This window comes from Alexandromys fortis, unplaced genomic scaffold (genome assembly GCF_014885135.2).
Source record: "Alexandromys fortis isolate MF-2015 unplaced genomic scaffold, M_Fortis_MF-2015_v1.1 scaffold_1, whole genome shotgun sequence".
Lineage (NCBI taxonomy): Eukaryota > Metazoa > Chordata > Mammalia > Rodentia > Cricetidae > Alexandromys > Alexandromys fortis.
This window is the reverse complement of record NW_026067927.1, coordinates 13,129,368-13,141,880: the sequence shown is the minus strand read 5'-3', so window position 1 is coordinate 13,141,880 and position 12,513 is coordinate 13,129,368. Positions and strand designations below refer to the sequence as shown.

At 47.9% G+C, this 12,513-nt stretch overlaps 1 protein-coding gene and 1 long non-coding RNA gene across 2 annotated transcripts in view; one reads left to right on the top strand and one right to left on the bottom strand.

Annotated features, from left to right (window-relative positions):
* Positions 1-5,053, top strand: part of LOC126502625 (uncharacterized) — a 10,318-nt gene extending 5,265 nt beyond the window's left edge. Inside the window, exon 3 of the long non-coding RNA XR_007591990.1 lies at positions 4,951-5,053. This is a non-coding gene — a long non-coding RNA (uncharacterized lncRNA). The remainder of the gene's footprint in view (positions 1-4,950) is intronic.
* On the bottom strand, positions 4,722-12,513 carry LOC126502622 (dipeptidase 2-like). The gene is made up of 11 exons (XM_050143780.1): positions 12,260-12,513; positions 11,322-11,640; positions 10,752-10,878; positions 10,342-10,471; positions 10,121-10,262; positions 9,806-9,875; positions 9,289-9,465; positions 8,866-8,950; positions 6,716-6,791; positions 5,141-5,276; positions 4,722-5,030 (listed from the first exon to the last, which is right to left on the bottom strand). The coding sequence occupies exons 2-11, from the start codon at positions 11,582-11,584 to the stop codon at positions 4,788-4,790; spliced, it is 1,449 nt and encodes a 482-aa protein (XP_049999737.1). The 5' UTR covers positions 11,585-11,640; positions 12,260-12,513; the 3' UTR covers positions 4,722-4,787.

The following is a 12,513-nucleotide window of genomic DNA, read 5'->3' as shown; positions in this document are numbered from 1 at the left end:
CTGACATATGCATGGTGCACATACATACGCAAAGGCAAAACTCTTACACATAAAATAAGTAGGTGCTGGAGAGAGCCCTGACTGCTCTTCCAGAGGAACTAGATTCAATTCCCAGAACCCACATGGCAGCTGACAATAAAGAAATAATTTTAAAATGAATGCTAGATCCTAGCACTCATGCCAGTTTTGAAGGCCCAGAAATACACAGTTAAAAGCTTCTAGTAGCTGGCTGCATTGGTGCATGTCTGTAGTCTAGCTACTTAAGAGGCTGAGGCAGGAGGATTCCTCACGCCACAACCTGAAGGACAGGTTAAGTAATAAAGGGCTTCCACACCTCTAAACAAACAGGTAAATAAAAACTTCCCCAAATTAGCAGTGTATAGGAAATAGGGAACCGAGGAACACACTAAATCACGCTGTAGGATGCAATCAGTAAACTCAAAAACACGGAAGATGGGGTGAGAGGAGTTGAGGGAGGGGAAACTGTGATAGAATATAACGATGAAAAAATATTTCCAATAAAAATTTAAAAGACAACAAAACAAAAAACAGAAAATACCAAGGACAAAACCAGTATTCTTTTTTAATGTCAGTTTCATCCTGGGTGTGGTGGTGCCTGCCTTTAGTCCCCACATTCCACAGAGTAGGCAGAGACAAGTGGATCTCTGTGAGTTAGAGGCCAGCATGGTTTACATAGAGCTCTAGGCCAGCTGGAGATGTATTGTGAGACCCTGTCTCAAAAACAAAACAAAAGCCAATTGCAAGGAATTACTAATTCTTTTAAAGGGGGAAGACCCACCTACAGATTAAGTCATAACAATTGCACACAATATGAAATATCTTTAGAATACTAAGCTTCAGATAATCAACTATAAAAATTGGGCAATCATGGATATTTGAACTTGATAGTTTAGAATAATAATGATGTTTTATGAAGCCTAGCATAGTGACACACATCTGTAATCCCAGCCAGCATCTCAGCACTTGGGAGACTGAGGCAGAATTGTAGTGATTTTGAGATCAGATTGGGGTACGTAGTAATTTCTGGAATACATAGTCTGTATAGAGTGAGACTCTGTGCAATCAATCAATCAACCAACCAATCAATCAATAAACAAACAAGGGTTGGGGGTGGTGGCACACACCTTTTGTCCCAGCACTTGGGAGGCAGAGGCAGGTGGATCTCTGTGAGTTTGAGGCCAGCCTGGTCTACAAGATCCAGGACAGTCTCCAAAGTTACAGAGAAACCCTGTCTCGAAAAACAAAAACAAACAAACAAACAAAAATACCCAAGCAAACAAACAAATAAAGGTACCCAGCACTTGGGATGCAAAAGCAGGTGGATCTCTGTGTGTTCAAGGCCAGCCTGGTCTACAAAGCGAGTTCCAGGACAGCCAGAGCTACATAGTGAGACCCTCTCTCAAGAAAAAAGTCTTCACCCCACAGTGACAAACCACCTCTGACAAGGCCAAACCTTCTAACCCTTCTGGAACAGTTCTACTAAATGAAGACCAAGCATTCAGATATATGAGCCTGTGGGGGGCACTGTTGTTTCTGTGTTGTTTTGTTTTTACCACTGCCAGGCTATAGGGGCCACCCCTGCCCCCTTCCAGAGAGGGTTTTTCTTGTAGCCTTGGCTCTCCTGGAACTCACTCTGTAGACCAGGATGTCGTCAAACTCAGAGATCCATCCGCCTCTGCCTCCCAAGTATTAGGATTAAAGATGTGCACCACCACCACCTGACTAGAGCTATCATTCTTATTCAAACCACCACAGCCTGGTCCCATTTAGGGACCAGTTATTCTTGTTCAATATGGAGGGCAAACGACATTCCATCTCTAGGCAAGTGTTTATTTGGAAAGCCCCTCATCTTCATTAGTTTAGCCCTTTCTTTGGTATTTAAAGTGCTTTCATCAGACTTTTTTTTTTTTTTTTTTTTTAAATTCTTTGAGACAATTTCCCTATGTAACCCAGCTAACCTACAACATCTCCATGGTTCCAAACTGTGGCAATCCTCCTGCCTCTCCTTCCCAAGAGCTAAGATTAGAGGTGCACACCCCATGTCTGGCCAGACCCTTTCTTGATGAGACTCGACAAAAACAATGTACTTTATTGCCCAGTGATGAATGGAAGAGCTTGGGGAAGGCTGATGAAACCTTCAGGGACTTTCCTGACCTGTCCCGGAAAATACATGCTGACCCTCTGCTGCCTGTAAGTGTAAGCCACTGAGTGTTAGAGAAAAGGCGTCATACAGTGGGAAGACACAGAGGGTAGGGCTTGTGGAGGGGAAGTCATGTTGGGAGTGGAGGAGTAAGGAGAAGGTATCTTCCCTGGCGGTGGAGCACACGCCTTTAATCCCAGCTCTTGGGAGGCAGAGGCGGGGCTGTTACACAGAGAAGCCCTATATTAAAAAAAGAAAAAAAAAAAAGGGAAACGGTGTCTCAGGAAGTTGGAGCAATGTGTGAGAGGTAATCTTTGATTTGGGGTGTGGTGACACATGCCTTTAATCATAAGGAAAAGTCCCTCTTCAACTCTGTCTGAGGTCAAACCTGGTCTACAGAGCTAGTTCTAGGGGAGCCAGGGTTACACCATGAAACCCTGTCTTGCAAAACAAAAAAACAAAACAAAACAAAACTTATTTTAAAATGAGGTGAGGTAGAGAGATGGCTCCACGCTTAAGAAAACTTGTTTCCCGGCTCAGAAGACCCAGGTAACATACTGGGTATGGCCTCAAATTACCTGTAAGCCCAGTGGTGTGAGGGCAGAAGACAGAGGATTGCTGGGGCCTTGAGGTTGCCTATCTAGCTAAAAAGAACATCTAGGTTCAATTTGAAACCAGGCCTCAAAGGTAGAAAATAATAGGGTAGGACATGTGTTGCCCTCCTCTGGCATTGGCCTCTGTGCCTGCCCAGGCACATGCACCCACAAACTCAACTACACAACACAAATAAAGATGAGAGAGAGAGAGAGAGAAAGAGAGAGAGAGAGAGAGAGAGAGAGAGAGAGAGAGAGAGAGAGAGAGAGAGAGAGAGATATCAAGGTCAATTACAGTTATAGCTCAGTATATTAAGATAATGTCTCGGGCTGGAGAGATGTTGGCTCACAGCCATTTGTAATGGGGTCTGGTGCCCTCTTCTGGCCTGCAGGCATACACACAGACAGAATATTGTATACAAAAAAAAATAAACAAATATTTTTTAAAAAAAACCACTTATGAGTGGTACATGTCTAAAAAAAAAAAGATAATGTCTCAAAAAAGAAAACAGCATACTGAAACCTAGCTAAAACAGGGCTACTGTTGAGTGTGACTAGAATGAACGGATCCCAAGAGGAGCAGCCAATCACGATGGGAGGAGTTCTTAACAAATTTATCTTACACCACTTTCCCAAACATACTCATTACAGCCCAGAAACAGCAGGCTTTTAGAAATCCTTCTCATTTGTGGGAGGAGAAACGAAGGGGGTCTCAGCTGTAGCTAGCTCAAGGGTCTACTGTTCTTTATTGAGATGGGCCACACACGCAGGCCTCACACAGCTGCCACTGGCTCCCCAGGAAGCCAAGTGCTCTTACAGAAGCCCCCTCCAAGGGGACCCACGGCAGTGACAGGCAAGGCTGTGTCTGGGATGCCAAGCAGACAGGAGGGCTTCAGGCAGAGACAGGAAGGGACCTGAGAGGAAGGGCTCTGCAGCACAGAGGACAGAGCAGAAGGGACTGATCAGTTCTGGTTTTCTCTGCAGCACCCGTGCCTCCCACAGCCCCCACTTCCCCCGGATACTACCATGTCCTCTACAGAAAGCACGTACAAGCTCTTAACCTCTGAGCCATCTCCATCTCTTGGGCTTTTTAAAGTTTGAGTCTGAAGGATTGAATTCCGGTTCTCACGCCTGCTTGTAGGGCAAACACTTCACTTACAGAGCTACCGCACCAGCTTTCATTTGTTTATTATTTATTTTTGAGACATGTTCCCCGTACCCCAGGCTGGTTCCCCAGCTCAGCCTGACCTTGAAATTTCTGCTCTTCCTGCCTCTACCTCTCAAGTGCTAGGGCCGCAGGTGTCCAGCAACAGGCCTGGTTTTGTGCTGCGGATCAAATCCAGGACTTCCTGCATGCTGGGCAAGCGCTCTACCAACTAAGCTACAAAAGAGCCGAGTATTGGCTCTTAATATTGCCTATTATTATTATTATTACTGCAGCTGCTATTAATTCCCAGTCAGGCCCTGGGCGTTGGATGGCATGGACAATTTGTACCTGGTAAAGAGGAACTTCCTGACTGCTGAAATCTCACCACATCAAAGCCAGTCCAACCAGCAGAGGCCCAGGACCCAGTATATGTCCTGGAGTTCTGGCCTTTGTCCCAAGAAGAATGAAGGTTACTCATGGGCCAGCCAGGTTCCCTTCTTAGGAATCTAAAGAATTGCTCGAGAGATTTTATGGTGGGAATCAGTGGTTCAGTTTGTGTACTGAGGTGAAATGTTCAGAATGACCCCTAAATTCCAGACCTCTCCCTGAAGCCAGACCCAACCCATCGGCTTCATCCGGTGTTGGGCCCAGCCACCGAGGTGGTGCAGATCACTGACAACTTCCTTGAGCCAATGGTGGCTGAAAGGCCACGTTCCACAGACCATGAGCGCTGGGAGCCCGTGTTACCCTGAACTGCCACAGAGAAGGACACTCACATCTGTGTCTACATTAAACACATTTACTTCCATTAAATGTTTGCTCCTGCACAAGTGGAGGGGGTTCGAGGGTACAGAATAACTGGGAGAGCTGCGTGGATCCCACAAAGTCATACAATGAGGCCTAGAAAGGCTGTAACAATGGTGAGGATTGGGGCTATGTGGGGAGAAGATTTTGAGTGTAACCCCTCGGGTGATAACTTGAATGTATGATGTGTTGGGATCTCTGATTGGTTCTTTTCCTTTTGCCGTTTCTCTTGTCGACGTGGCAAGACCGAGTGACAAGCACTGTCCAGCTGCTCCTCTGGAATCATGTCCTCCAGAGGACTTTGCCATCTGCTTTGCTCCCGGACCTGGAGGTGACAGTTGTCAGTCAGCAGCTCTTCCGGGTCTCCTGTAGCCTGTTAATGCTACGGAAGCCCCTGGGCAGGTTCATGCCCTGCTCTCCTGCGTCTCACCATACCTGTTCCGCCTCTCTGAAGACGCGCAGCAGGTTTCCTCGAAGGACACCTTGCAGCTCCTGTTCAGTCCAGCCCCGTCTCAGCAACTCCTCTATGAGCACTGGGTATGTAGACACATCCTCCAGTCCCCGAGGGAACCTGTGCAGTCACCAGCAGGCGAACCTCAGACCCGATATCCTAATCCAACTGAAAACCTCAGCTCTATCTGAGTTGCACCCTCAGCAATGGTCATACGTGGGGCTGGAGACTAGGAAGGGGTAAGTAGTTTGCTCCAGTCCTAATTCTTCAGAGGTCTGAAAATCTCTTAAAAAAAAATATGTAGTGCTATAAATCAAACCTTGGGCCTCATAGATAAGCAAGTTCCCTATCACTCCTAGTCCCTTCCTTGAACAGCTCCTAAAACTCACTAAATGGTCTTTTAAGATTTATGCCTTCCAGTTGGGCAATGGTGGTGTGCGCCTTTAATTCCAGCACTTGGAAGGCTGAGGCAGGCTTCAGATCTCTGAGTTTGAGGCCAGTCAGGGCTACACAGTGAAACTCTTTCTCAAACAAACTCAAACAAACAAGAAAAGATTTATGCTTTCTAATAAATGCAGATATCCCCTCTGTTAAAAAAAAAAAAAAGGAGTATCTGAAGCTGTTGCTTAGGAGTAGAGTCCCTGGCTTGACTAACTTCAGGAAGGTTCTGAAGTGGATGCCTAGAACTGGAAAAGAAAAAAAAGAATACTGAAGAAACAAACGCAAGGGCCAATAATAGGTTCAGTGACTAAAGGCCTAACAACCCGAGTGTAGTCTCTGGAATCCACATGGGAGAAGAAAAGAGTGACTCCCGCCACGTGTGCCCTAGTATGCACACCCATCCCACTTTCCAAGTGGTAAATATTGTATTAAAAAAGAAAAGGAATAGGCAGGCAGTGGTGGGGCACACCTTTAATCTCAGCACTTGGGGGGGAGGTAGGTGGATCTCTGTGAGTTTGAAGCTAGCCTGGTCTACAAGAGCTAGTTCCAGGACAGCTAGGACTGTTACAGAGAGAAACCCTGACTCAAAGCCCCCCACTTCACAAAAAAAGAAAAGAAAAGAAATAGTTTGAAGTCAGTTTGGGATTCATAGTGAGATCCTGTGTCCAAAATACAAACAAATAAAGGAAGGGAGGGTGGGGAAGAAGGCAGGAAGTTTCCTGGGACCTAGCAGAGAAACCAGGCAGAGGTGGTGCACACTTTCAATCTTAGCACTTGGGAGGGCAGAGGCAGGCAGATCTCTGAGTTGAAGGCCAGCCTGGTCTACAGAGTGAGTTCCAGGACAGCCAGGGATACACAGAGAAGCCCTGTCTTAACAACAGTACCGAGAATAACAACTGGCAGAGAAGATAGTCCGCTCAGAGGTCTGCAGTGGGTACACGGGCTAAAAAAATGAGCTTTCTCAAAGTACCTTAGTGGGGGCCTTGGGCTGAAGACATACAGGAGAGCACAGGAAAGAGCCCTGGGGATGGAGAGATGTCCAATGGGCAAAGCCTAAAGGCCTTGAGGACCTTGATGCTGCGAGAGCAGCTTCAGATCAGCCACGGAGAAATACTCACTGTGAGGCGCCATCGTAATCTCCACCAATCCCGATGAACTCTGATCCAATCACTGCTTTGATGTGGTCAAAGTGATCTGGGGAAATGGACAGTCAACAGAATGGGGCTTTCAGGGAAAGAGTGGCCTTGGAACTAGGTTTGGCTGATCCCATTCCTCCTTGGATTACAGCCTAGGATATTCTCTGTCTCTCTCTCTCTCTCTGTCTCTCTCTCTGTCTCTCTCTCTGTCTCTCTCTCTGTCTCTCTCTCTCTCTCTCCCTTCCCCCCTCCCTCCTTCTTTCTTTCTTTTTTCGAGACAGGGTTTCTCTGTAGCTTTGGAGCCTGTCCTGGAACTAGCTCTTGTAGACCAGACTGGCCTCGAACTCAGAGATCCGCCTACCTCTGCCTCATGAGTGCTAGGATTAAAGGCATGCACCACCACTGCCCAGCTCAGTCTAGGATTTTCATAAGCCATAACTTCACAGGGAACAGGCTCCAGCCGCCTGGACTCCTTCCCAGTCAGTCCCACAAAGTGAGCATCTCTGAGTGGAAGAGACTGGTATTTGCTTCAGTTGACCTTTCTCCGGCTTCCTTTTCTTTCATTTTTCTTTTCTTTCTCTCTTTTGTTTTTCTTGTTCTCCACCCATTTCAGGAAAGCTATCTTGGCTCTTAGAGAGCTTAACAATGCTCAGTCTTAACATTTTCTTGGCAAGAAGCTTGCCCTTGACTTGCTTATTCACAACAAAGCCAGCAGCATGCTGCATGATATTGTAAACAATTTTGCCAGGGTAATATTTATGAGGCCTTTCTTTCTGAATAGTGCCCAACTCCTTGATGTCTACAGTATTATCCTTTTCATAGATTTGTATATATGTGGTCAAAGCAACAAATCTATATTTCTTAAAAGGCCTAGAAAGAGCTGGAGAGATGGGTCAGTGGTTAAAAGCAGTGCCTGCTCTTCTGGAGGACCTGAAATGAGTTTGATTTCCAGCATCCACATAGTCATCTATATTTTCAGTTCTGGGGTGTCTGACATCCTCTTCTATCCTCTTGCAGGCACCAGGCATGTCTAGGGTACACAGACATACATGCAGGCAAAACACCCATACACATAAAATAAATTACTAATAAAATCAAAACAAACAAAGAAAAGGCCTGGAGAAGTTACAGAGGGTGGCTTTCTTCTTTCCTTTTGTGTTTGGCATTTTTGGTGAATTACTGGAAGATGGCATCTGTAGCCCAAACAGATCTCTGTAACTGTAGCTGTTACTCCACTCCCAGTCCTGGCACCAGAACTAACACAAGCTGCTCTAGACTAGACTTCAGGTTGGAGTGGGCCCCTAATTTAGTTCATAGTCAACCTAATTCATCTCTGATTCCAGTCTGGAAAACCTGGCAGGGCCTCCTTTCAATGAGACTGAAGGCAGAGATGGGTAGGGTAGCCCATGCAGAAGCACAGATAGCAGGTACATCGCTCTAGAATGGTCCCCAGCCCTCCTCACAAGGCGGTTTGGGTTATTTGACTCTGGTTCTAAGGTAGTACTAAAGTGCTCTGCGTCTTGTCCACCATGGACATTTTTTTAACACCCCCCCTCCTTTTTTTTTTGGTTTTGTTTTTCGAGATAGGGTTTCTCTGTGGCTTTGGAGCCTGTCCTGGAACTAGCTCTGTAGACCAGGCTGGTCTTGAACTCACAGTGATCCACCTGCCTCTGCCTCCCGAGTGCTGGGATTAAAGGTGTGCGCCACCACTGCTCGGCTTAAAATGTCTTTTTTTTTTTTTTTTTTTTTTTTTTGAGACAGGGTTTCTCTGTATCACCCTGGCGATCCTGGCACTTGCTCTGTATTAACAGCTGGTGGGGATGGAGTCAATCTAGGCCTTCATGGGAGGCAAGTGCTCTCTGCAAATGGAACTACAGCATTTTTGTCTAGACTGCTGTGCTGACACCCTGAAGTCTTCAGGTCAAACTCAGCACCATTCAGAAAGCCCACGGGGGAATGGTTTCCAAACCTTTATTGCTAAGCATCTATCTCTCGCCTTCCCTCATCACTGAAGATGCTGATGTTTATGACTTGTTTCAAACTCCAATAAGATTGTCTTTGGTGTTTAAAAAAAAAAAGAAAAAAGGAAAAGAGAAAAAGATATACCAAGAGGCAGGTTTTGGGAGACTCACCTCCCACAGTGGACACATTGGCTAAGGGGTTGCATTGCAACACCCCTACAGAGAATGTCACCATGACGATGCCACCGTTCTTCTTCTGCAAAGACGGTCAAAAGGACACTCAGCCTGGCACCCCAGCATAATTATGTGTCTACCTCCACCCTGTGAGAAAGCTTTGGGGGCCAGTGTCAGTGAGCAAGACTTAACTCTGATTTAGGTAATGTCTTGGCCCTATATTTGAGGGGTATAGGAATAGTTATCTGCAACAACCTCCTCACCCCACAACAGATAATTTGGGGGACAATGGACTGTGGGTTTGTGAGGCAGTGAATGCTCAGTCTGGGGGGCTGAGGGAACAGTGGGGACAAGTTTCAAGTTCAAGGCCTCCTGGTTTGAATTTCTCGATTTAGGTCCCAGGGCTAGAAAGTTTCTCACCAGAAGCCTCAGGATGTCATCAGGAAGATTCCGAGCATTTCTGCACACACCCCTGGCAGCCGAGTGGGAGAAGATCACAGGTGCCTGTGACACTTCCAAGGCCCGCCTTGCAGTAGCATCCGAGACATGGGACAAATCAACCATCATACCCAAGCGATTCATTTCTGCCACCACTTTCTGTGAGCGCAGGTTAGGAGGAATTTCAGGGGTACATACATGCATGCATTAGTCATCCAGGAAAAGGGCATATGCAGGGTACATACATGCATGCATTACTCATCCAGGAAAGGGATACATGCAGGGTACATAGATGCATGCATTAGTCATTCAGGAAAGGGGTACGTGCAGGGTACATACATGCATGCATTAGTCATCCAGGAAAGGGGTACGTGCAGGGTACATACATGCATGCATTAGTCATCCAGGAAAGGGGTACGTGCAGGGTACATAATGCATGCATTACTCATCCAGGGAAGGGGTACGTGCATTTGCGTGGAGTATCACTCAGAGTCCTTACTTCGCCAAAGCTAGACAGTCCTTTGACTCTGCTGTAGAATGAGTGGACGTCCTTAGATGAGCTCTCTGCCCTGCAGGAAGGCAAGAGGCAAGCTAATTGCTGGTCATGCCCGCCAAACTCTTCATTCCTGCAACCCTACAGAGCTAACTCAAAAACCCCAGTTGCCTGGCAAAAGGAGGAATCCCAATCTTGCCTTATAAACCCCAACTACCAGCCCCTGTATGCGAGTCCCAGGCGGTATCGGTAAACCTTGGTCTGTGTCCACAAGGGCAGCTTTCTGCTTCAGCGTGCTTGCACCATCTGTACTGTGCTCACCAGGGTGTATTGCAGGTGTGTGTGAGCGTCAGGTAGCGCACCCCCAGCTGGTAGAAACTTCGAAGCACGGAGAGGCTGTTATCTAGTGAGTGGCCGCCCTCCACACCAATGAGGCAGGCCAGTCTCTGGGTGCTGTTCAGAGCTGTAGGCACAGGTCAGGTGATTATGTCCAGCAGTAGTAGCTTCATCCAGTCCCCAATACCCTAAAGAAGTCCACTTACCCTTAACCGAGGTCACAAGCTCCAGCTCAGAATAAGAGGCACACATTCTGTGAATGAGGTCAATCTGTTCCAGTGTGAGGCGCAAGGCATCCCGGTCCTGGGTCTGGCATGGTACGTAAGCGGACCAGAACTGGAGGCAAAGTCAGGGGTTGACTTTGGGCCTTTACAGCTGAAAGACTTGTGGGTCTAAAGACCACATATAATGAACATGATGCTTGCTCTGTGGTACTTCATACCCACCTGCTGGCTTGCTATTGACCCCTCTAGCCACAGCGTCATATTGTTTTTTTAAGTCACTATAGTAACAGAATTCCCATCTGACTAATGTCATTTCTGGGGCCCCAATTTCTCCAGCCTTCCCCAGCAGCTATGCTAGCATGTGTGTGTGTGTGTGTGTGTGTATGTATTACCTGGGCTCCCACAAAGCCATTTCTCAGCCTATTCAGGCTTGTCTGGCCATAGGTGAAGTTTCTCACGTCAGCATCCTGTAGCCCACTCCAGTAAAATTGCCTCAGGACAAGAGGAAGGTCGTTGTGACTGCAGGAGAGTCAAGAAAGAGCTTAGCTCAAACAGAATTGGTTGGATGGTACCCATCCTGAATGCCTGTGATCCCAGCACTCAGAAGGCTAAGGCAGGAGACTCATTTAAAGTTCCAGGTCATTCTAGGATACTTGGTAAGTTCTGGAGCAGCCTGGGTGCAAGAGAGGGACACACACACACACACCACTCAGAGAACACATGGCTCTACCTTTTTGGTTTCCAGGTCTAGCAGAAATAATTCTGCTACTCCTAACCCACGTTACCCAGACCATACTGAGATGCCCTAAAGCCTGGGCTACCAGAGAAGGAGTGATAGAGAAAGGCCAAACATTGTTGATAGGGGGCAACATGTAGAAGTGGATAGTAGGAGAGGACCAGCAGGTTCAGAGTCCTCAGGAGTATGCTCAGCCCGGTTTCACCCCAAGCCATCCTTTACCTACCCGTCTACAAGAGGGAAGTCTTGCATCAGGGCTCTCGCGCGATCTCGCAGGTCTGGAAAATTGGAGTTGCCGGCAGTGGTTGGGGTGCTGGAGGTGCCGTCGGGCTTGGTGAGGACTCTGGGAGTACTTGGTGCTCCAAAGATGCCTGATCTGGTTTGGGTCCCTGTTAGAGGCTGTGAAGACCCTAACAGGAGCAGCACCAACAGGAACACTGAAAGCATTGGGCCGGGCATCCGGTGACCCTCGAGGCCCGTGGGTCGCATCTTGCTCAGGGCGGGGCAAGCGAGCGTAGGTGAACGTCTCAAAAGCCTGAGAGGGACTGACCAGAGAGACCGGGTCTAGTGAGAAGGGGTTTGAGGTCAACGGATGCGGCGGCGCAGCACAGCCGCCAGGGGGACCTACAACCCAATTATCCTAATCTCTAAGGGCACTTCCGCAGGGCAGGGTAGTTGAAGCCGACAGCAGTCCGTTCAGCTCCTCACTGGGCGTCCTTCGTCCCTTGCCTTCTTCCCTGTTTACTGTTCCCAGGGAGCCAATCCCGGTGACTTCCTGGCTGTTTCTAGGGATTGCTCTCTGAGAAAGCGGACCTGTGGTCTTCTTTCACACAACGAAAGTGAGCTCTTGGCAAGACCACATCGTGTTCCTGACTCCCAGCCTGGGAACTACTCAGAGCACACACACTCCATACTCCAACCCCCTTCTGTCATCATTCAGGTTGATGGCTCTCTTCTCTGTTGATGCTGTACCCGCCCAGAACTCTCACCATGACCCATCAGGGATGAGAACTGAATGCGTACTAAGTGGTGCTCATTCAGGGAACACTCACTCAGTAGCACAGGCACCAAGTCGATTAGCTAGTGAAATGGAAGGGAATGAAATACTTTCCAGGGCAGCAGAACCCCATCCCAGCACCTTCTTCCCCGGGACTGCAAACTTACCTCCTCCCTCAGTGCGGAGGCCAGGGCAGAAGTAAGAGTTCTAAGGCCTGGGACTTGTGTCTAGTGGCTTTATACACCTTATCTGTGGCTCTTGTGGCCTGAGCTCTGCCAGAAACTGCGGGGGCTTAGTTTCCTTCCTTGCAAGCCCCACCCTGTTCCCAGCCCTCACCCTTTCTCTTCTCCAGGAACACCCCCAGCCGCAGAAACACACGGGCACACACATACACGCGAGCAAATGCACGCACGGGGCGTGC